Consider the following 23,243-nt stretch of genomic DNA (forward strand, 5'->3'; position numbering starts at 1 on the left):
CTGAAAACTTCCCACATGGCTCCACCTCTTCTAGACTCCTCTCCTCCCAGTAGCACTAAGCTAGGGCCCAAACCTTTGATACACGGTCCTTTCAGGAACATTTCAGATCCAACTGTAGCATTCTACCCTGCTCTCCAAGGCTCAAATCTATCTCTTAATGCTAAATACCTTTAATATACCTCAAAGAGTCGCCAGAGTGTTAAATGTTCAAAAGTCCAAGTCCATAGTCTCCTCTGATACACAGTGCCAATTCAGCAGTGAGATCCTGCAAAAAATAAAAAGTAAAGTTGAGTGTTTCCATTGGAACAAAGTAAACAAACATTCCCCTTCCAAAGTGGAAGAAATGGAAACATTAAGAGGGGATGAGATCAAAACTCAATAGATATACATTAAATCCTAAATCTTCATGCTCAGCATCCAGGGCACACCATGATAGGATGTTGCTCCCAAGGGCTTGGGCAACTCCATCCCCTACAGCCTTGATGGCTGCAGCCCACGTGGCCACACTTCTGGGCTCTACTCACTGATTGCAGTTTCACTTGGCAGGTGTTCTTCCTTCCTGGGTCTCTACTGTAGCTTCAGCTTTACTCTCCCAGCTGTTTCATCCTGTCACGGGCTGCTTGCAGGGACTCAAACCCTGCCCAGGACACTACCTGTTCCTCCAGACTTTCCTTTGAAATCTCACTGGACTCCTATATGACCCCATAACTTTTATAGTCTGCATGCAAATAAAACCTAGATCATACAGATGAGGCCACAGTATGCCCTTGAGGTGTCCATGGCCTCTGGATTCCTTAGCAATTTAAGCAGACCTAAGTGAGCAGTGTGCCCTGGGAAATCTCTTGTCAAAGACTATGCTCTGGAAAGTCTTTGAAACTAAGTTTGCATTCTTTACATATCTGAGTCGTTGATGGCTGTGACCTCATAAATTTTAGAAAAGCCCTCAAGGCAACTTTCTTCTTGCCTAGGTGCAAAGCACTTGACTTCTTTCTTAATAATATTGGTCTGTTTAGCCCTTTCTGTGTACCTTTTCTGGCTAAACTGCAAGTTTCCCAAATCTTTATAGTCCATTCTTTTTTTGTCCTCACTTCTCACTATAAATCTGGTTAAAAGCAGCCAGTAATACCAGTGCTGTAATCTAGGTACTTTGCTGCCTTGAAATTTCCTCCTCTAATAAATTCACCTTTAAGCTCAGCCTCCTGCAAATTCTCAGGAAATAGACAAAAATATAGGCATATATTTATCATAACTAGGATGGGCTGTAGTCCAATTTTCAACAGAATCCCATTTCTATCTCAAACCTCATCAACAGCATCTTTACTGTCACATATTTCTCCTGTTGGTATTACCACGATGTCAACTGTAGTCATAGCAATGACACTACTACTTAGAACCTGTTTCTTAGGTTAGTCAGCTTTCCACGAAGAACCCCCTGACATAATCAGCTTATAAAGAGAAAATAGTAATTTGGGGTCTGGTTAAGAGGTTTCAGTGCATGATCAAGTTGATCTATTGTTTTTAACCCTCCTATGTGAGGATACAACATCATGATGGGTGTGCACGGCAGAAAAAAAGTTCCTTCAAGCCGGTGTTGGTGGTGCACGCCTTTAATTCCAGCACTTGGGAGGCAGAGGCAGGCAGATCTCTGTGAGTTCGAGGCCAGCCTGTTCTCCAGAACGAGTGCCAGGATAGGCTCCAAAGCTATACAGAGAAACCCTGTCTCAAAAATCCAAAAAAAAGTTACTTCACATCCCAGGTGCAATAAATAAATACATATATAATAGAGTAAGAGGAGGGATTGGAGTCCCAACACAAGCCCAAAGGGCATAGCCCTAATAGACAGAAGCCTGCCATTAGACCCCCACCATTTTTAAACTTTTAAACTTTTAAACTTTTTATTTGAATTAGAAACAAGATTGTTTTACATGTCAATCCCAGTTCCCTCTCCCTCCCCTCTTCCCCTACAACCCCCCCAATACTATCTATTCTATGATAGTAAAACTCTACCTATCATATATAAGCTTCCACCATTTCCTGATAGCACCACTCTAGTAGATGAAAAGACTTTATTCATAAGGCTTTGGCAGATATTCAAGATCCAAACTATCACACACAAAAACCAGCTCTGTATCATTCTACACAGTTTGTGAATACTGTATAGATTGAGAGCACTGGAGAAGAAATGAAAACATCATAAAGGATCCCATGTATAATAGGTAAAGTATAAGAATCTTATCTGGAGTACATAAAAATTTTTAAGTACATAAAGATTTTAAATCATGGGAACAATATGATTTGATTTGCCTGTCAGCATAATGAGTAACAAAATCAGAAAGAGAATAGAGAGAATGATGACAATTATCTCGTTGAAAAGTTGATTGAGACCTCAAGTTCAATAATAGTGAATGTGGAGATATAGGAAGTATTTAATAGTTATTTTGAGGCAAGGATAAATTCATATACATACAAGTTACTTGGTACTTTAAGGAAATGAGCAGAAATTAAAGTTTTGAATGATAGGACTGGAGAGATGACTCAGCATTAAAGAGCACTGGCTGCTCTTCGAGAGGACCTGGGTTCAATTCCCAGCATCCACATGGTACCTCACTGTCTATAACTCCAGTTCCAGGATATGTGATGCCCTTTTCTAATCTCTGTGGGCACTGGGCACACATATGGTGCACAGACATACTTGTAGGCAAAATACCCATACACATAAAATAACAAATTTTAAAAAGAATTTTTAAAGCTGATGAGGAAGAAAGTTTATAAACTTTTTTAAAATTATAGATACTATGAGAACTTGTGGGCTACAATCAGAAGTTCTTGTGTTCTTATTCAATATCCAGTGTGTGTTTGTAAGGTCTTAGCACTGGGAACAATTTAAGGACTTAATAATTCAGTTCTTATTCTTTAAGAGCTTAGAGCACAGCAAGATATTGTAATGTTTGGCTTTATTCTATTCTATTCTATTCTATTCTATTCTATTCTATTCTATTCTAAGGAATAATAAATATCTCTAAGAAAAATAGATTGTACAAATCTTCTGTCAATTATAGCTTGGCATTTGTAGGTTTTTTTTTTTAGGATCATTTATTCACTTTTTGTTAGCCACGTCTGAAAATTAGCTCCCCAGCTGAGTAGACCTAGATTTATTTATTTATTTATTTATTTATTTATTTATTTATTTATTTATTTTGTGTGTGTGTGTGTGTGTGTGTGTGTGTGTGTGTGTGTGTGTGTGTTGCTTTTGTTTTTATTTTGTCATAACCACACCCCTGGCTCTCCAGCTTAGCAGGGTCCTGGATAAGTATTCCACATGTAACCTTTCTGGATCCAGACTAGGTTCCCATTTATGTTCTATGTGTTCTTGATTTCTGTAGGTCACTTTAGTCTTAAGGAAAGGATAATAAAATTGTTCCTTCCTTTCTTTTTCTTTCATCATTTCCAGTCCATACCTATCACAAGTCCCTAACCTACTTTCTGTTTGTGGCACTCTCAATCACCAAATTTATCCCACACTGATTTTAGTGGACACTTAATAGATCTCTAATAATTGTTAACATATTCAATATGATAGGCCTTAGCTTTCTTTAGTCACCCTTTTCTAACCCAATTGTTCTATTGTGCTTAATAAAAATTAGTATTAAAGTGCTTTAAAATGTGAATACACTTTTATAAAATTCAAAAATAGGTGAACTATGTTCAGGAATTATATATGTGAGACTAAGGGAATGATAACATAAAATTTCTTCCTATTTGGACACGACAATGACAAAAATAAGGGACATTGCAGAATGATAGTAATAGGTTGGATTTCTTGAGTGTGTGTGTGCTGTGGGGTGTTTGCACACACACCCATGCTCTCACACATGAACCTGAGTTGAGGCAGGAGATCATCTTCACATTTTACTTCTTAGGAGTCAATTACCTTACATTTTGAGGTCCACAAATCAGGCTAGGCTACCTGGCCAGCAAAATCCAGAGACTTGCCTGACTCTTCTCCAGTGCTGAAATCACAAATATGCACCACCATGCCCACCTTTTTATCTGGGTGCTAAGGTTTGAACTCAGGTCCTCATGCTTGTGTGGCAAGCATTTACCAAGTGAGTTATTTCCCCATTCTTTCTAAATTGTCATAAAAATAACATAATAGAAAAATTAACTGCTACTGAGCAGTTATTCTCTCACCATTCCATTCTGGTGTGTTTTAAAGAAAAATCCTAAACATTAATTTATTTCTTGAATCAGTGTTTATTCATTGTTAAGAAAGTACTTTTCAATTTTTAATTAAGTATATGCTGTTATCATACTTAAGAGAATTAATAAGATTTGGTCTTTATTGACATTTTTCTTTTTTCTTTTTTAAAATTTAAATTAGAAACAATCTTATTTTATGTATCAATCCCAGTTCCCTTTCCCTCCCATCCTCCTATGCCCCCCCACCGACCCCCATCCCATCCCTTTTCTGCGCTATAGAAAAGGCGAGGCCTTCCATGGGGGATCATAAAGTCTGTCATTTGGGGGATGGTCTAGGCTACTGACATTTTTCTTGATTGTCTAAAAATAAGAATATGATTCAATATTTCTCTTTCCTTGCCTATAAATATATTTTTAGATTAGATTAGAATAAATCCCAGTTGCCTGATAGAAATCTTACTGTTTCAAGGTAATTGCCCCTTCCTTTTCATTTCTTCAATGATAGCAGGTTTGAGATCTCACTGTGTGTGTGTGTGTGTGTGTGTGTGTGTGTGTGTGTGTGTGTGTGTGTGTGTGTGTGTCTAAAGGTTCATACATGCTAGGCAAGTGCTGTACCACTGAACATCTTTCCTAATCCTCTGCAAATTTTATCTTGATATAGGGTCCCTCTAAGTTTCCTAAATTGACTTTGATCTCATTCGGTAATCAAGACAGGCTTTGTACTTGGGACCCTCCTGACTCAGCCTCCTGAGTAGCTGGAAATAGAGGCCTACACTACCTTGATCTGCCTTGATCGAAGCCTTTTAAAACCACTTCTATCTTTGTATTTCTACTTTTAAGCCACACTTGTTGGTTTAAGGGTAGAAAGTTTAAATAGTTTATAAGTGACTTGATATAGAACATGTGTTGAGAAATGATACCAGAAAAACTAAACATCCATCTCAACTGAATTGTTATGATAAATTTCAAGTAATGATGATTAACTTTTTAAACAGGGTTCAACTCCACCAGTCACAGTTTTCAAAGGTTCCAAGAGACCTTACTTAAAAGAATGCATTTTGATTATTAACCACGATACTGGGGAGTGTCGCCTAGAAAAACTCAGCAGCAACATCACTGTGAAAAAAACAAGGTAGGTGACAGACGTATTGAAATATATTTCTCTATCAACATATAAATTTCTAGGGAAAAAGAATTAATGGATTAAGTCAGATTATAGTATAAGGTGTCTTTAAAAAAAAAAAACTTTGAATTGAGGCTGCAAAGATGGCTCAGCTATAAAGAGTACTTGCTATGGAAGCATGAGGACTGGAGGTCAAATCCCAGTATCTATGTAACAAGCCAGACATGTGCACATACATGTCTGTAAGCTTAGCACTGCAGCAGTTTGAAACAGGAGGATCATGGCTTGTTGATCTCCAGCCTAGCCAATAAATGTGCTCTCTAGGTTCAAAGACAGAGCCTCCCTCAAACAAATAGGTGAGGAGGGATAAAGCAGCATACTCAGTGGCCACCCAATGGCACAGTATGTGTACACACCTCACACTCACAGACATATACACATACACACACAGGTACACAAAAGGTTCACATTTAAAATTTTTCTTTAAATCTTTTTCTAAAATTGAATTTAGTGATGACTAAATCCTTAGGGAAAGGATCTTACCATCACACTTCCTTGTTAGGTATGAAATGATTTCTAGGTGTGTCAGTCTACCTTTTAAAGATACTTTCATAGACTCGGACTGAACAGACCCATTCTCCACTATCCAGAATAACTTCATCTTTATTAGTAAAAATGTACTGAGCACTTGGGATATGGAAGGCACTAGGAAAAGGAAAGTTTGCTATATAAAGACTAACCTTAAGACTTCTACGTTTTATACATTTTAAATCATCCTCACAGATCAGTTAATTTAAAACTCAGTAAGAAAATATGACTACCTTAAGTCCTCTTTAGATATAATTGGTACACTTTAAACCAGATAATATAAAAGCACTTGCCCTAAAAGTTAACCAAGCAGTATAGATAAAAATTACTGTAAGAATTAAAAGGAGAGGTCATAGTTGATAAGAACCTTTGGAAAAGCTTTGTGGAAAATGTTACCTCTGGGACTGAAGAGATGGCTCACTGGTTAAGAACATTGTTCCTCTTGCAGAGAACCCAGGTTCATTTCCCAGTACCCACATGGTAGTTTACAACTATCTGTAACTCAAATTTCAGGGGATCCAATGCCCTCTTCTGACCTCCACAAGTACCAAGTACTCATGGGTGCACATACATAAATACAGAGAAAACACACATAAAATAAAATAAGTAAGTCTAATAATAAATCTTTAAAAAGGAAAGAAAACTATTACTTCAAAGAAAGCTAACATCCTAAGAATTACCTTAAGCGTGTGTTTAAAACAGAAATTCCTATAATGGGAGAAAGTCAGGGGGAGGGACTGAAGAATGGATATTATCAAAACACATTATGAATGTATGATATGTCATAATGAAGGTAACTATTTGGTGCAACTAATTTACACTGACAAAAATGTGTTCTAAAAAGTAGTCATTCCAAACGCCAACCTCAACTGAGAGAAGAACCTGAGAACCTGTTTGTTAAAGTCCTTTTCAGGCCTGGCGAATAAGACTCATTTAAACAGAGAAGATATTTGTCTCTGCACCCAAGTATAAGAATTGCAAAGTGGGAAATGATGTTGGTAGGGGATTAGAGTTTAGGTCGTAAAGGTAGGTTGAGGTTAATGCCTTGAATATTAACTAAGAAATTAGACCATTTCTTTGTTGGTAGTGGTTACATATTAAGATCTTTCAAACTAGAGACTGGCATGTTTACAGCTGTGGTTTGAAACATTAGCCCAGCAGAGAAACGGGAAAAAAAGAAATGTGAAAACTGGAAAATGTGGAAACTAAGATTTCTGAGAGTGTAAATAAATGAGAGAGAATGAAGGGCTACAATCTTTGGGAAGAAAGAACTGGTATGATTTGATCTCAGGAAATGGGAAAGGCAAGCCTCAAATATAATTTTGAAGTGTACTCTTCATTAAAATGTTGAAAAAAGGTGTTTCTGTCTCCTTTGTTAACATGGCTATTTTAAAATTATGAATGGGAAACATGGAAGTGATTCAGTTTTAGTAGAAATGGTAAATTTATACATATTTTCTCTTTATTTTAGTCTCTTTTAACTGATTATCTGCTCAGTTTGAGCAGTAGGGCTGTTCTTGTTTTTGTTTTGCCATGTTTTGTTTTTTTCATTGTTCCATCTATATCCTTCATTAGACTTCTGTGTATTCCAAACATATAGAAGGAACTCTATAAATATTTGTTAAATGAATTGACATTTTAATTCTTCTTTTTTTCCCTCACCACTATACTAACAAGGAAACATTTTAATTCTTAAATGTCATTTGAGAGTTTTCTAAAAAAAGATAAAGTTTAGTCACTTAGTAAGTTGAATTTGTTACATTGCTATCTTACCTATTTTGGTATTTGATGTTCTGAATTACAGGGTTGAAGGAAGTAGTAAAATTCAGTATAGACTAGAACAACAGCAACAACAAATGTGGAATCCACCTAGGACTTCCAATCTTGAACACCATTCTCCATCAGAAGACAAGATGTCTCCAATGTCTCTTATGGATGACATTGAAAGAGGTAAAATCTAAGTGTATATAATGTCAATTTAGAAGAGGTAAGTAATATTAAGTAAAAGTTTGAATTTCCATTAACAGTAGAACTAGCCATAGGTCTTAGTGAGAGAATAATATATTTTGTGATTGTGTACTTTTCTGGGGTAGTGATGTAATGTAAAATTAGCATATTATAGCCATGTCAGATTTTAATTGTAATAGTAGCAAGACCGCAGTCATCAAAGTAAATTATTTGCTTCTATTCTCATAATTTACCATCATAATTTGCATGTGGCTCAATAATGCCCCTTCCCTTTCAGGCCCAGTAAAGTACTTAATCCCTAATGGGTTGCTCTTTTCTATACAAACAGCGAGAAAGTTGTCAACTCCAAACTCTTGTTATAAGAGATCTTGAATTTTATCATATAATATGATTACTGCTAAAATAGAGCTGAGTCATGCTGTTGTTCTATACATGTATGCAGTTAGAAAATTAAGGGATTAAAGGGAAACTTTAAGTAAATTTACTAGTTATTAAAATTAAAACAAAGTTTAGTTCTGTGTTTATTGGCCAGCAAAACAAAAATAAAGATTTAAGTTTTGTTTTCTATATTATCTTAATATATATTATTACTAACATAGGTTCCAGAGAACCATTCTGTTCCTTGCTACTAAATCCTAAAAGTAATTCATGGTATGGAATAAATTCTAGAAAATAATAAACTATATCATGTCCTCAGTAATGATTCTGGTGTAAGTAGAAGGTCCTACATGTGGTGCTTTTGTGTCAGACCTTAATTAAAGCAGTACTTGAACCTGGAAGTTATGTTATAACTCATAGAAAAGGGTTGTAGAGAATTGGTTAACATGAACCAAGAATAATTTGCTTGCTTTAAATTTGTATGACAAAGGAACATTATCTACCTGGAGATGCTTGTATAGAATGTTTTGTAGACTGTACTTTATCAAACACTTTATTGACCCTACAGTACTACTAGCTTCTTTTTTTAAAGATTAACTTGTTAGGTGTATGTGTGTGGGAGGTAGATATTATGTTCACATATGTGCGGGGACCCACAGATGCCAGAAAGGGGCGTTGGATCCCTTGAACCTGGAGTTACAGGTGATTGTGAGCCACCTGACAAAGGAGCTGGAACCTAAACTTGGGTCCTCACTGGACATGGGTGCTGGGACCTAAACTTGAGTCCTCAGAAAAATCATTCTCTTAGTTGCTGGGCCATCTTTCCAGCTCCATTACTGACCACTCTCTGATGGTTGAGTCATCACAAGTTGCACTAGAAATTTCAAATATCAGTTTTTGCACTTACATCTTTGAGCTATCTGTAATTTAAGTTTAAGAAATTAAATAGGGCCTAAGATTCCCCTCTTCCACTCAGAGACACTAGGAAGCTGAGTGTAACAATATAAGGAATAATGCCACATGAAAGCTTATAACCTTAAAGTGTTCCTCTGTGCTTGGGCTGAGACTGCCCTTCCCTGTCAGGAAGTCCATGGGGAGAAGGCATGTGCATGCATGTGCATGGGGCATCACACTATGTCAAATGCTCACTCCCCTCTACCACTCAGATATCTTCCCTGCCTTCAGATTTCTCTCTCCAGTTGAAAGGCACCTTGAGATTGGGTGATACTGCTAAGGGGCACCTACCATAACAAGCACCTCAGTGGGGAGCACATTTCACTTCCCTCCCCCTACACACACACACACACACACACACACACACACACACACACACATTCACTCACTCACTCATCCACTCAATCCTGGAAGCAGTCTTTATTGTATTAGGCCACATACTTCCTTTCTTCAGGAGCTGTGCATCAATGCTAATAAAGCCCCTTTTGTCAAGTTCACCAGCAGTAACTCTAGTTACTGGAGATTTACTAAGAAAACCAAAACAGATCAACAAAAGGTCTGGAATTACAATGTCATTTGAAACAGCCCACAGAAGCAGGCAAGTATCTACATGCTAAACCCTGCCTGCTAAGCAAAAGCTTTAAATATTGTCCCTAGAATCCAAACCAAAATGAAAATGTACTAGGAAGTTAGCTATCATACTGTAAATCAGGAAAATCATGAATTCTATAAAAGGTTCAGGTATCCCACAGAAATGGAAGAAAAGAGAAATGAAGGGATCAAATATAGAGGAAACAAACAGAAAGCAAAAAATAAATGACACAGGTTAGCCTTAGTATACCAATAATTAACTTAAATGTAATTAGTCTAACTAAATTAGTTGAAATGGAGATTGCAAAAAATATAACTGTATGCTTTTCACAAGAAATTAATGAAATGGATAGTTTTAAAATGAAAGACTGTAAGAATGCCCTATGTAAACATTTTAAAGTGTACGTGGTTGTGTTAATATCAGGTACAGCAAATTGTACAAAGAGGTACATTAGTAATAATTAAAGGATTAATTTAGCAGGAAGACAATGTATCTAGCAACAGAACTGCAAAATTATAAGATAAAATTGATACAGTGGAAAAAGAAATAAAAATCTACAATACTTAGTAAGTTACTTCCTTAGTATGCTCTGGACGACAGATGGGGCCAGTGGTCAAAAGAAATGAATTAGATACAGAAAACCCTTTAGTTCATACATAATTACTTTCAAGTGTTCATTGCGATGAGACATTGGTCTGGTTCAAGGCCTCTGGCTTCTGCCACACTATAAATACTGGATCCTCACTGGGACTCCTCTTGGATATCCTGCCGTTGACCTGTGATGTGGAGATCTCCATCTTTGGATCTGCATATTTGGCCCCTTCACATGTTCCAGCAGATCATAGATGGGTCATGTTGAGGTGAGCCAACTCATAGGCCTGGTTCTGGGCCTGGGTGGTAGTTGGGTTGATCAGCCCACCAGTTTTCTCTCATCCTCACCACCAGGGGGAGCTCTCCAGAACTGCCCATCTAGATCACCAGGACTAAAGGATATACTGTGTGACTCACTGTGTCACACTACACTTTCCGGGACAATTTTGTTTTTACTTTTTATTTTAAATTTTATTTTATTTTATTTTGGATGGGAGGCTGCAAGTGCAGAGAGTGGATATAAAGGGATAGGGAGATGAATAGGATCAGGATGCATGATGCAAAATCCACAAAGAATAAATAAAAAGTGCTAAAACAAGATACAGAAAATCTTAGCAATATAATCAACGAACCAACAAGATATCTGCCTGCCTCCATCTCTGACTCTGTCAATCTGTGTCTGTCTGTCTGTCTGTCTGTCTCTCTCTCTCTCTCTCTCTCTCTCTCTCTCTCACACACACACACACACACACACACACACACAAACAAACACACACACCACACATCACTAAATATAACAAAAGAATGCACCTTTTTTTAAAGTTCCCATTGAGTATTTTCAACAACATAAAATATTTCCTAAGCTATAAGAAAATCCTTAGGCTACATTGGTGCCCACCCTACATGAATGGCAGTCATGGGGCTGGCCCCGAAACTGTAGTGCAACCAGGGCATAGGTGAGACCTGGAAAAGCCATTATACCTGGCAGCGCTGGTACTTATCCTCATCAAAAGGCATCCCTCTGAAGAACATCAAATGCCTGGGGGAGAGCATGGAGGGAAGGATTCTACTCAGTGGGTTTCAACAGATCATGATGAAATTGAGAATGTGGGGAGAAACAGTTCGGTTCCCGGGTTCATCGATGATGTTCTGAAATGTCCAAAGACAGCTCTGTCTTACTAGATGCCATAGTAGAAGTCTTTAATTATCACAGTAAGGTTAACATTTAGGGAATATCTAAGGCACATCTCCATGTTTACATCTCAGAACATTGCAGAAATGATTCAAGGATATGATGCTGTGTAATCATTTGTGAGGCGCCATCAGTTTTGATGGAGTGAAATTCACAAAGGAGTTCATGAAGTGACTAAGCCTCTGAACTTGAATCCAGCTAAATGGTCTCATTGACAAGACTTGGATGGAGAACTATAGGAAAATGGCTTATTTTATTTAGTTAAAAAGCATTTGATAGAAATGGGTTGCTTACAGGGTGGAAAAGTAGAATATTATGAAATATGAGATGAGAATTGTATGGGTATAGACATGGACTTCAGTTGGCTGATGGAAGAGCAAAGAGTTTTCAGATTTGGCTATTTTGAAAAAGAGAAGCTGAAAGAGATAAAACTTTTGGTTTGTCTCATTAATGGCCACATTTGTGTATCAGGAAAACAAAAAGAAGTAATACCTAATGATGTAAAAGATACTATTGGTGTAAGCTTATTAAAGAAAAGTGGTGTCGAGGCAAGGCTCATCTCAGAAAGGGCCTGCTCCAAGCAGACACTCTCTGTCTTAAAGTGGACTACAATTGTGTCAGACAAGTATCACTGGATGAGTGGAGGTAAAGATGGGCCTGTGCTGGAAAGAAGTGGCCTGTCTCTGTGTGTCCTGTGGGGATCTTCTTATCCTATCAGAATAACTAGAAGGAAAAGTCCCCAAATGAGTATAGGGGAGTGGACATCTCCTAAACTGCAGACCAGAGTATCACATTGCAGAAGTCTGGGTCAGTGAGAAGGTTCAGTGGGTAATGGCAGTTGCTGCCAAGTCTGCTGACCAGAGTTCAATCCTCAGGATACACATGATAGAAAGAGAAAGATGACCTTTGAAAGGTACCTTACCCTTTAACCTCCACACAGGAGCCATGGCAAGCACGCACTCATGTGCTCACACACACAAACACACACACACACACACACACACACACACACACACACACACACACACACATCATTAAAAAAAGAAAAACCTTAATTCACTTATTTAAAACAAAATCTTTGTACTTTGACTATAACACAATGCAGACAACAATAAACAAATCTCCAAACACTCACAAATTCTCATATTTTTAAATGGTTCATGGGTTAAGGAAAAAGAATAAAAGGAAATTAGAAATACAGGGTATTAAATGCAGACAGTGAACACAGCATGCCACAATGTATGTGGCAAAACAGTGGCAAAGAGGAATGTATGACTCTAAATGCTTGAACTAGAGAAGGAGAAAGGTGCTGTAACTAAAGTTCCAATGCCCAGGAAAAAGAAAAAAAATAAACCTATAGAAAACAAAAAGAAACAAATAAATAAAATTGAATACAGTAGAGAATTTCAGTAGAAAACAGTAGTGAATGTCAGTTTATTAATGCACAGATAAACCTCTATTAAGAAACAAAACAGAAAAGATATGGATCATTAAAATTGGGAATGTAATGAACAATTCTATAATCAGTAATGTGTTCACCATGGGTCCAGTAGCCCTTAAAAATGTTAAGAAAATTTCAACTATGTCAGGGAACTCTAGGGAAGAAGGGAAAGAATGTAGGACTCAAATGATAGGGAAGGGGGCAGTAACACGCTGTCTATGAGGTCATCAGTTCCCAACAGCTGTAGTTGCATACCAAAGACCCGCACATGACAGAGACAGTAAGTGTTCAGTCACATATGAAGAACTAATGGACTGATGGAGAAGAGGAGGTCATTGAATTCAGTGGCATAGCCGCTAATGAGTTGCTTATCCTCAAGTGGGTAGTTTCACACCCATGACTGTGAGAATGGCTCTGGTTAAACCCAGTGGGTCACAAAGCAAGAACTAAAAAGACATAAAAGTTGGGTAGGGACTTCATGGCAGGAAAGAGGGTATAAACTGGGAGTAGGAGAAGATAAGAGTGATTGGAGGGATGAATGTGACCATAATATACCATAGATTATGTATGAAAGTGTCAAAGAGGAAATTAATTTTACCAAGCAGTGTTTCCTAGTACCCTGTGCCCTAGAAAGGGCTACTGTATTCCTAACCCCTCCCTCTTCCTGTCTTCAGCTCCTGCCCTTGTTTGCTTCATTGTGTGTCCTTGTCATTTCCATCTGGCACCCCCATCAGATGCACAAAAGCAATGTGTCTGCCTGATTGTGAACCGAAACATCTAACACTGAGAGCCAAAATAAACCTTTCCAATTTATGAATTGACATCTCAAGTATTTGTTCTAGTAATGGAAAAGTGACCAACACAGGAGGGAATACTGACAAGCTTATTTTTTGAGAATGATATTACCCTGATGCCCAAAATATGTATAAGAAAAATAAAACTATAAACTAGTGTCTTTCATAAGCTTAAAATTTTAAAAATTCAAAGAAATATTAGCATTATTCAAAAGAATTATACGTGAATAAGACAGAATTTCTCTTCTCACGTTGTTTATATTTGGCTGTGAAATTGAGGGAAGAGGAAGCAAAAAGTAAAATGGCAAACATATATTCAAATGAACTTCAGAAATAAGTGTCCCAGAGAAAACAGGTAACGGAGGCTAGAAAGAAAGAAATCCTTAGAGAGGCTTATATTTTAACCAAATATGAGAAGAACCCAGCCTTTCAGAGACTTAGTGGCACACCAGAGAGCACGGCAGCCTAGCTACACAGATTCAGAGGAAGTAGTCATAGTGTGCATATCTAACAAAAGACTCCCAGCTAAAACTAGCTTTAAAAAAAGGCATGTTTATACATCCATGAGGGAAAGACAGCCAAAAACAAGGAGAAGATTTGAGCAGATTTTTTTAAAAAAAATATTCAAGTGGCCAACAGTATATGAAAACTGCTTTGAACCATTGCTTATTAAAGAGACCTAAAATTTTAGATCACGCCAAAAGCTGGCAGGTTTTAATGAAATTAAACCTATGCTTTTCTTAAGGCAGGGAGTTCTATCTTTTCTTTTTTTTTTAAGTGAGAAGTTTTATTAGAGAGGGGAGGGAGGGGGAAGGGAAGAGAAAAGAGATAAAGAGGCACAGAGACAGAGAGAGGACAGAAGAGAAGAGGGAGACAGGAAAAGTCCTGTCTGCTCCAGGGGAACCACGGGAACGAAGAGAGGAGGGGGAAACAGCTGCCAAAGAGATGAGTGGAAAGAGCAAGTTCTATCTTTTCTACCCAAGAAAAATGAATGCATATGACAAAAAGATCTACTGTATGCCTTACAGAACTGCTTTATTTGTTATCACAAATTTGTTACCACTAAAAATGGAAAACAGCCCAAGTATCTATAAAGAGAAAGTTGATAACCAGTGTATGTTATGTTTATATAATGGACATCATAACCGTTGAGCAGAATGAGCTGCAGAGTCATTCAATAGCACTTAGGGTGGAAATGGAAAGCTAGTGGATCTAGAGAGAAGGAAGAGTCAAAGAGATGTTATCAGTTAACTTAAAATGTTACTACACCTTATGATATTATGATATAATCTGTTAACTAAGTATTTTATAGAGTGCTTCAGGCTAAAAACATGTTCAACTATTGACATTTTTATAGAATGCTAGAAAAACAATGACCTGGAAATAAGGAGACAGTTCTAATGCTAAATATTGTTCCTTTGGTTTCTCTGCTTCAAATTATTTATTTGAAGAATGAGATTGATCAATAGCACCTAAGAATCTTCCCTCCATAAAGTGCATGCGTCCTTAAAAGAAACTTAAGCACACTAAGGAAAATGCCAACATTATTATCCTTTTTGTTCATAAAAAGGTTCACAACCAAAATTATAATGGAAATGGGCTTTTCAAAATTACTAGAATATTTTAAACCCCCTTTAAAGAAACGGGGCATAAACCTGAGTAAAGAAGCACCAAAACTTTCTCTAGAACATCTATGAAAAGGGTGAGGTTCTTAGGTTTGCATGACATTGCCTTGTGCATAGTAAGGGGATAAACAAAAACTCTATTTCTATAAAAATGCATTTTTATACTTTTAAACTTTTTCATTATTTATCATACATTTGTTATACATCTATATCTATATTTACAGTGGTATGGATAAATATAAAGTTAGATTTAGTTATTACTTGTATCCTCTTTGTTCCTTTTCTTTTTTGGAGAATTCCTTCCTTCCTTTCTTTCTTGATTATGTCAGTGAGTATATTGTCTACATGTATGACTGTGAGCCACATACATGCAGTACACATGGAGGCCAGCAGAAGGCATTAGATCCTCTGGGACTAGAGGTATAGATGGTTGTGAACTGTTACATGGGTGCTGGGGAATCAAACCCTGTCCTCTGGAGACAACCGGTGCTCTTAACAGCAGAGCTTCTCCCTCATTTTAAGGAAGGGTCTCATCGTGTAGCTCAGGCTGGCCTTTGAACTTAGTATTCTCCAACCCTAGCCTCCTGAATGTTAGGATTACAAATTATGATGCCACACCCAACTGCTTCTGTGGGTTTCACCAGCCTGGTATGGACCCCTTTACTCGTCAGTCCTCCTTCTCTGCATCTGGATTTCAGTTCAAGGTTTAGCTGTGGGTGTCTGCTTCTACTTCTTCTTCTACTTCCACCAGCTGCTGGATGAAGGCTATAGGATGGCATATAAGTCAGTCATCAATCTCATTATCAGGGGAGGGCATTTAAGGTAGCCTCTCCTCTGTTGCTTACATTGTTAGTTGGTGTCATCTTTGTAGCTCTGCAGACATTTCCCTAGTGCCTGATTTCTCTTTGAACTTATAATGTCTCCCTCTATATTATCTCTTATCTTGCTCTCTTCTGTTCTCCCCCCAACTCAACTTCCCTGTCCCATCATGTCTTCCTCACCCCTCCCCTTCTCCCCTTCTCATTCTCTTAGTTCCCACTCCCCTCCCTCATTCTCCCAATTTGCCCAGGAGACCTTGTCCTTTTCTGCTTCTCCAGGGGACCATGTATGTCTCTCTTAGGGTCCTCCTTGTTTACCAGCCTCTCTGGCAGCCTGGGCTGCAGGCTGGCAATCCTTTACTCTATGTCTAAAATCCACATATATAATAATAATCTCATTATTAAAATACAGCTTGGTGCTATGGGAGGGTTTTTTATTTAATTTGTGATACTATAATTTAATTAAAATATTTTTTCCTTTTCTTCCTTCAAACCCTCTCATATACCCTTTCCCACTCTCCTTTAAATTCATGGCCTCTTTTTTTACTAATTGCTATTGTATGCATATATGTGCATGTAAATACATATATATTCATAAAAATAATCTGTTAGTGTGTATAATGCTGTGTGTGTGTGTGTGTGTGTGTGTGTGTGTGTGTGTGTGTGTGTGAAAGCTATCTCTCTAATTCCAAGATTTTCTTAGTTGCCTATATTATTTTGTAGAGTTGAGACCTCATGGGCTTTTCTTTGCCCAGTTTGCCATGCTCATTTGTGTCATCCTTGTTTAGCTAACATTTGTCAGTAAACTCTATGGGTCTAACTTTGATATTGCTAGGAGACGCAGTCTCATAGCAAACTCCCTCATCCCCTGAGCCTCATAATCTTCCTGTCCCCTCTTCCTCATTGTTCCATGAGCTTTAGGTTCAGGAGTATCTCTTAGCTGTACTGGGCTCCACAACTCTGTGTTTTGACTGATTGTAGTTTTCTGTTGTGATCTCTGTATGTTGCAAGGAGAAATTTCTTTAATGAGTGATGAAGGCTACACGTACCTGTGAGTGTAAGGATAGATATTTCTAGATTGTTGTTATTAAGGATTATGCTGGGTTTTAGTAAATTAGTGGTTGTAGATTCTTTTCCAATAATCATGACTTCACTAGCACTGAGTAGTTAACTAGGTTCCCAGTGCCAAGTATGGTCTTTCTCTTGTTGAAAGGATCTTAATTACAATTGTAGAGCTGCTGCTATCACTGAGGTATGTATACTACTGTTGCTTTCTTAGGGTTATCTTGTCAAGCTAGTCATTGATGTGGTTCTTAGGTGAGGTAGCTGGGTGGGACTATTGGTTGCCTCTCTCCATTGGAAACTTGATATCACCTTCTACTACCATGAAAGTTAGTCCTTAAGGAGAGGGCATTCAGGTCAGTTCTGGCTCAGGGGTCTCTCAGCCCTGTTTCTGATGTGCATGGTATCTTCAGCAATAGGGAACTATCTTCTACCTCAGGGGTAAACAAGGGCAACAGCAAAATACTGCATGTTTGTAGAGTCTCTTGGACAGCATGCTATAAGAAATTTTTTAAATAAATGCTTTAGATGCTGTAATATATATTTTAGTTTTATTTATTTCTTATCAACATCTTCTTAAAAGCTAATGCATGTAAATGTTATTGTGTTTCTTTATGTTATTTATTTTACCTATTATTTCTATTTTCAGAACTGAAGGCAGAAGCTAGTCTAATGGACCAGATGAGTAGTTGCGACAGTTCATCAGATTCCAAAAGTACCTCATCTTCAAGTAGTGAGGATAGTTCTAGTGATTCAGAAGATGATGACCAATCCTCTCCTTCAGGTCCAGGGGCATATAGCTCAGGACATCCTAGCATGTCTGCCAGGTCACAGTACAGGACTCCAGATACTGAGGCTAGCTGCAATAGATTTCATGACAGCAGTGCCCTTCTGATGAGTACTTTACGTAAGTATATGTAACCACAAGCAACTAAAACAGGATTTTATAGCCACATTTGTTGGTAACTAGAAATTTAGTCAAATAAGAGTCTTATTTTATAACTATTAGTCGTTTTTTTCACCTTTGCAAGTTTAAAATCTACCCTATCATTAGAGTTCAGGTGCCTCAGTCTTTCTAGTTTATCCTCTTTCCTTAGATAACCCCCTAACCCTTCTGTTTCGATCGATACATATGTCCATTCAGACCTCTGAGTCCTGGGCAGATAGGTATAGCTTCATCTCCTACTAAAAGGCACCTCAAATATACTCTGTCCAAAATCCAACCTGGTATTCTTTGACTCACTGCATTTTTGCCCAGTGAATGGCAGCATTTGTCTCATTGTGTAAACCAGAAGCCTGATTGTATTCTAGGATTGAGTTCTTCTTTTCTTCTCTTTGTGTGTAGTTAGTACTTCACTAAGTCCTGTTGATTTTTACCTCCTAAATATTTTCCAAATCCATTTCCTTCTTTTCAACTCTGCTACTACCACTGTACTTCTGTTTAGTTCTTTGATTCCCACTGCTACCACTACTAGGTCTTCCTCCTAACTTCATGTTCTCCCTTTGTCTTAAATACTGTGTCCACTTGATTTTTCCAGTATGTTTGTGTACATGGCTGTAGGTCCATTTGCTGAGCAAGGGCAATCTTCCAGGGGATGCATCTCTGAAGATAACTTCAGAGTTTTTCTTCCCAGCAGCCTTCAACAATCAACTGCCAATAGCTCCTCGTCTTAGGGTGGGGTTTTGTAAGGCCCTTCCACATTCATGTTTGACAGACTTGATCTTATGCAAGTCTTGTGTATTCAGCCAAGGCCATTTTGATCCACTATGTATATTATTAGCCATATCAATCTTTAAATGATTCAAATATAATTTATCACCTCTTCTGCTTTAAACTTCTCAAAGTTTGCAATTTCTTTTACAATAGAGAGTAGACCTTAATGTAATTATTTTGCTTTATTATTTATTTCTTATATATTTGTTTATGTGTAGTGTGCATTATGTATCTACAAGTATGCATACATTTGTGTTCACATGTATTTGGAGGTCAGAGGTCAACCTTAGGTGTCTCCCTCTATTACTTTCCACCATTATTTTCTTAGATAGGTTCTGTCACTTTGCCTGCAATTCAGTGATTCATCTAGACTAACTGGCCAGTGAACTCCAGGGATCCAGCACTGGGGTTTCAGACTACAGACGTATCCAGATATGTCCCCTTCTTCTGGTCTCCCAGGGCTTACACTATGTGGTACACAGGCATGTATGCAGGCAGACATCCCATGTGCATAAAATAAAATTAAATAGTTTTTAAAAGCAGAATCAAAAAAATTAAAGAACTGAAGCACAAACATAAAAGTTGGGCTTGGTGAGGGTATTGGTTTTGAGTTTAAAGGGATGTGGTAGGAGCAGCTTGGATACCTTCAAGAAAGGTTAGATTTAAAGTGCTTAAAATGGGGGTTGAGAGATGGCTCCATCAGTAAAGTGCTTGCCATGCAAGTGTGAAGACCTGAATTCAACCCTAGCACCCATGTAAAAAGCTGGGTGTGGCCACTGGGGAGGCACATGCCTGCCATCCTACTGCTGGGGAGGCAGAGACAGGCCGTTCCAGTCAGTCTAACTTAATTGCAGATTCCGGGTGCTTGAAGAACAACATCCAAGAATGTGTTCTGGCTTCCACATACATGTACATGTACATGCATATACACACACACAGTGCTTGATATGTGGCTAGAGAGATAGCTCAGTTTGCTTGGAAGACATTAGTTGAATCCCTAGAATCAATGTTAAAAATAATAATAAAAAAACAATAACAAAACCTGAGTATGGCTGTGCAGAGACAGGCAGACCCCCAGAGCCAGATAAATGCACTTAGTGAGTTCCAGGCTGGTGAGAGATCTTGTCTAAATAAATAAATAAATAAATAAATAAATAAATAAATAAATAAAAATAAAAAAGTAGATGACCTTGAGAACAATGCCAGCAGTTGTCCTCTGGCTTCCGCATGCACAGACATGTGCACATGAACATACACAGTGTTGCTCGATAAGATGCAGAGAATTTAAGTATATGGTGGGGGCAAGGCAAGATGGGAAGGGTTAGCAGATATGTGGATGAGTAGAAGATTAGTGAAAGGAGGCTAGGAAAAAGGCACCATTTACATGCTGACTGCAGCTGCTGTTTAAGAAGCCAGAGTTTGCACAACCTTGTTATTCAGTGACTCCTTGAAGGGACCCACCATATCTGCAGCAGATAGTGATCTTTAAATGTGATTGTGAAACCTGTTTCTGGTAAATGGAGCTGTAGGCTAGGTTTAGAGAACCACAGAATCCTGTAAGAGTGTTATAAAGGTAGAGAAAAAAAGACACTTCCCTCTTGTCTTGAGTTCAAAAAATAAAATTTATAAAGAAAGGCCATAGAAATTTCTTGAAAACAGTCAATAAATAGTCAAGATGGACACGTGTGAAAAATGAATTCGTGAGATGGAAGATAATACTAAGGAATTATCCTAGAGCACAATATAAAATAAAAAGTAAGCGAACAGTTTAGAGATAAGGAAAATAGATGGCAGTGACTAAACATTGTATACTAGGAATTCCATGAAAGAATAGAAGAAGAGAGAGCACGAAAACTCAATCTTTAGAATTGTCCAGGACTGAAGACAGTCATGAATCTACTACAGATACTAAACTGGATAAATGAAAATAAAGGCATACCTAACACTTAAACTACAGAGCATCAAGGATGAAGTGAAAGTTCTTCTGGCATGCCTGAAGTCAAAGTTGGCATTTTCTTCAAGAAGCTGAAGACTCAACTTCTCACCCTGCTCCCATGTTTCTTCTCCACCATTACAATGTATTCACTGATGTAGAGTTAGCTTCAACTTAGTTGCCTTCTTAAAATTTTCCAATGCACTCTTAATATGTTTCAGTCTTTACTGTGACTTTTTCTGTATCTTTCTGACCTCATTCCCTATCTTTGTCTTCCTCATTTATTCCACTATAGCCATAGTAGCCTCTTGCAAATAAAAATAATCAAAAACAAAAACAAGAAAAACAAAACAAGCAAACAAACAAACAAAAAATGTATGTTCCACCCCTATTCTGGAAGGTAGTGCATGCCACCTGAGGGAAAGTCAGTTTTCTTAAGAAGTGTGACCAAGCCAGGTGTTGGTGGCACATGCCTTTAATCCCAGCACTTGGGAGGCAGAGGCAGGCAGATCTCTGTGAGTTTAGACCAGCCTGGTCTACAAGAGCTAGTTCCAGGACAGCCTCCAAAGCCACAGAGAAACCCTGTCTCGAAAAACAAACAAACAAACAAACAACAAAAAAAAAAGAAGTGTGACCAAGCTTCAGTAAGGGGCTCTACACCCTTGTAATACAGGCAGAGCCAATTGGACTCAGTGGGTTATTTTTTAAGAAGAAGAGGATGAAGAAGAAAAATAAGATATGAAGTTTAGAGAATGATGTAGTAGAGAGGGGGGTCCAGGAAGAGTTAGTTGGAGGTGGATATGATGCAAAACACTGTATTCATGTGTGAAATTACCAAAAAAATGTATAATTAAAAAATCACAACCACTCTACACTTGCCTTGGGCATTTTTACTTGTTATTTTAGGTTAGATACTATGTGTCTATTTTTTTATGACTTTCTGCTTTAAATTTCTGTTAAAATGTTGCCCTTCGTAAAGCTTTCCCAGCTACAGCTAATAGCTCTTTCTGCTCTCTCTTTACAGTTCCTCATAGCATTTGTCCCTACTTGACAGTATACTAGCTAGATACCTGTTTCCTGTCTTTCTGCTCCATTGAAATGCTAGCTCCATGACTAAATTCACAGACAGTCACAAATCTAGCAATGATTAGATATTTTTAGGGTGTTAGGGATTAAACTCCAGGCCCTGTGCCTAGTAGGCAGGCATTCTACCATGGAATGACATCTAGCCTAGTGATTCTTGACATCTATTCCATAATGGTTTAGAATGCATCCTTTTTGTTTTGTTTTGTTTTGTTTTGTTTTGTTTTGTTTGTTTTTCAAGACAGGGTTTCTCTGTATAGCTTTGGAGCCTATCCTGGCACTCGCTCTGGAGACCAGGCTGGTCTCCAACTCACAGAGATCCACCTGCCTCTGCCTCCCGAGTGCTGGGATTGAAGGCATGCGCCACCAACCACAGGCCTAGAATGCATCTTAAATTAAAGAAATTGCAATGTTTTTCACTCTTGAAAATATTGGTCTTATTTTTAAAAGCATTTTTCTCTCAATTCTTGATGTAACAAGTCAATAGTGTAAAGATGTCATTAGTGCATGTAAGAAAGCTAAAATAAATGGCAGGTGGAACAAAAACTGTGCTGAAGTTTGCTGCTGTGGTTTTGACTTTCTAGGCAGTATTGATTAGTTTACTAGATATGTGACTGGATTACATGATAAGCAATCTTATATCAGTTACAAAATGCTAAATTAACAGAATCACTTTTGACATGATGTTTGCACATTTATTTTTGATAGACTAAATGAATATATTAAATATTAATAGTTCAAATTTCTAATTACTATGATTTTGTTGTGCTTTATTTTAGGAAGTGATTTGCAGCTGAGTGAATCAGAAAGTGACAGCGATGACTGAAGCAATGTTGAGTTAAAAATAAAACATTTGTAAGACTGTGCCAATCTACTTTGAATTAAGATTAAATACTCCTGTGACTAAGGAAAATATGTCACATTTGCTATAAAGAATTAAATTGATTCAGAATTTTCAACTTTTTATTGGTATTCTCATGTGTTATCTTTATTCATAACCAAACTGTCAGCACATTTGATAGATGAGAAAAACAGATTCAGAAGTTAGGGAACTTGACCCAGGTATTGGTAATGAACAAGCTGCAGATCAAATATTCCAGAGTAAAGGTCCAGGGTTCTATTTTACCACTTTGTTGCCCCAAATTGTGAAATGCTAAAAGCAATCGATTTATCACAAGAATTTGTGG

At 37.7% G+C, this 23,243-nt stretch overlaps 1 protein-coding gene across 2 annotated transcripts in view; it reads left to right on the top strand.

Moving 5' to 3' along the window:
- Eaf2 (ELL associated factor 2) overlaps positions 1-23,022 on the top strand; it is a 38,369-nt gene extending 15,347 nt beyond the window's left edge. For both annotated transcript variants that reach the window (XM_027412744.2, XM_027412746.2), the window contains 4 exons: positions 5,196-5,332; positions 7,716-7,861; positions 17,976-18,233; positions 22,836-23,022. In XM_027412744.2, coding sequence (XP_027268545.1) covers positions 5,196-5,332; positions 7,716-7,861; positions 17,976-18,233; positions 22,836-22,882 — 588 coding nt within the window. In that variant the 3' untranslated portion in view covers positions 22,883-23,022. The remainder of the gene's footprint in view (positions 1-5,195; positions 5,333-7,715; positions 7,862-17,975; positions 18,234-22,835) is intronic.
- The last annotated feature ends 221 nt before the right edge of the window (positions 23,023-23,243 follow it).

The sequence above is a fragment of the Cricetulus griseus genome, chromosome 4 (genome assembly GCF_003668045.3).
Source record: "Cricetulus griseus strain 17A/GY chromosome 4, alternate assembly CriGri-PICRH-1.0, whole genome shotgun sequence".
In the NCBI taxonomy this organism is placed as follows: domain Eukaryota; kingdom Metazoa; phylum Chordata; class Mammalia; order Rodentia; family Cricetidae; genus Cricetulus; species Cricetulus griseus.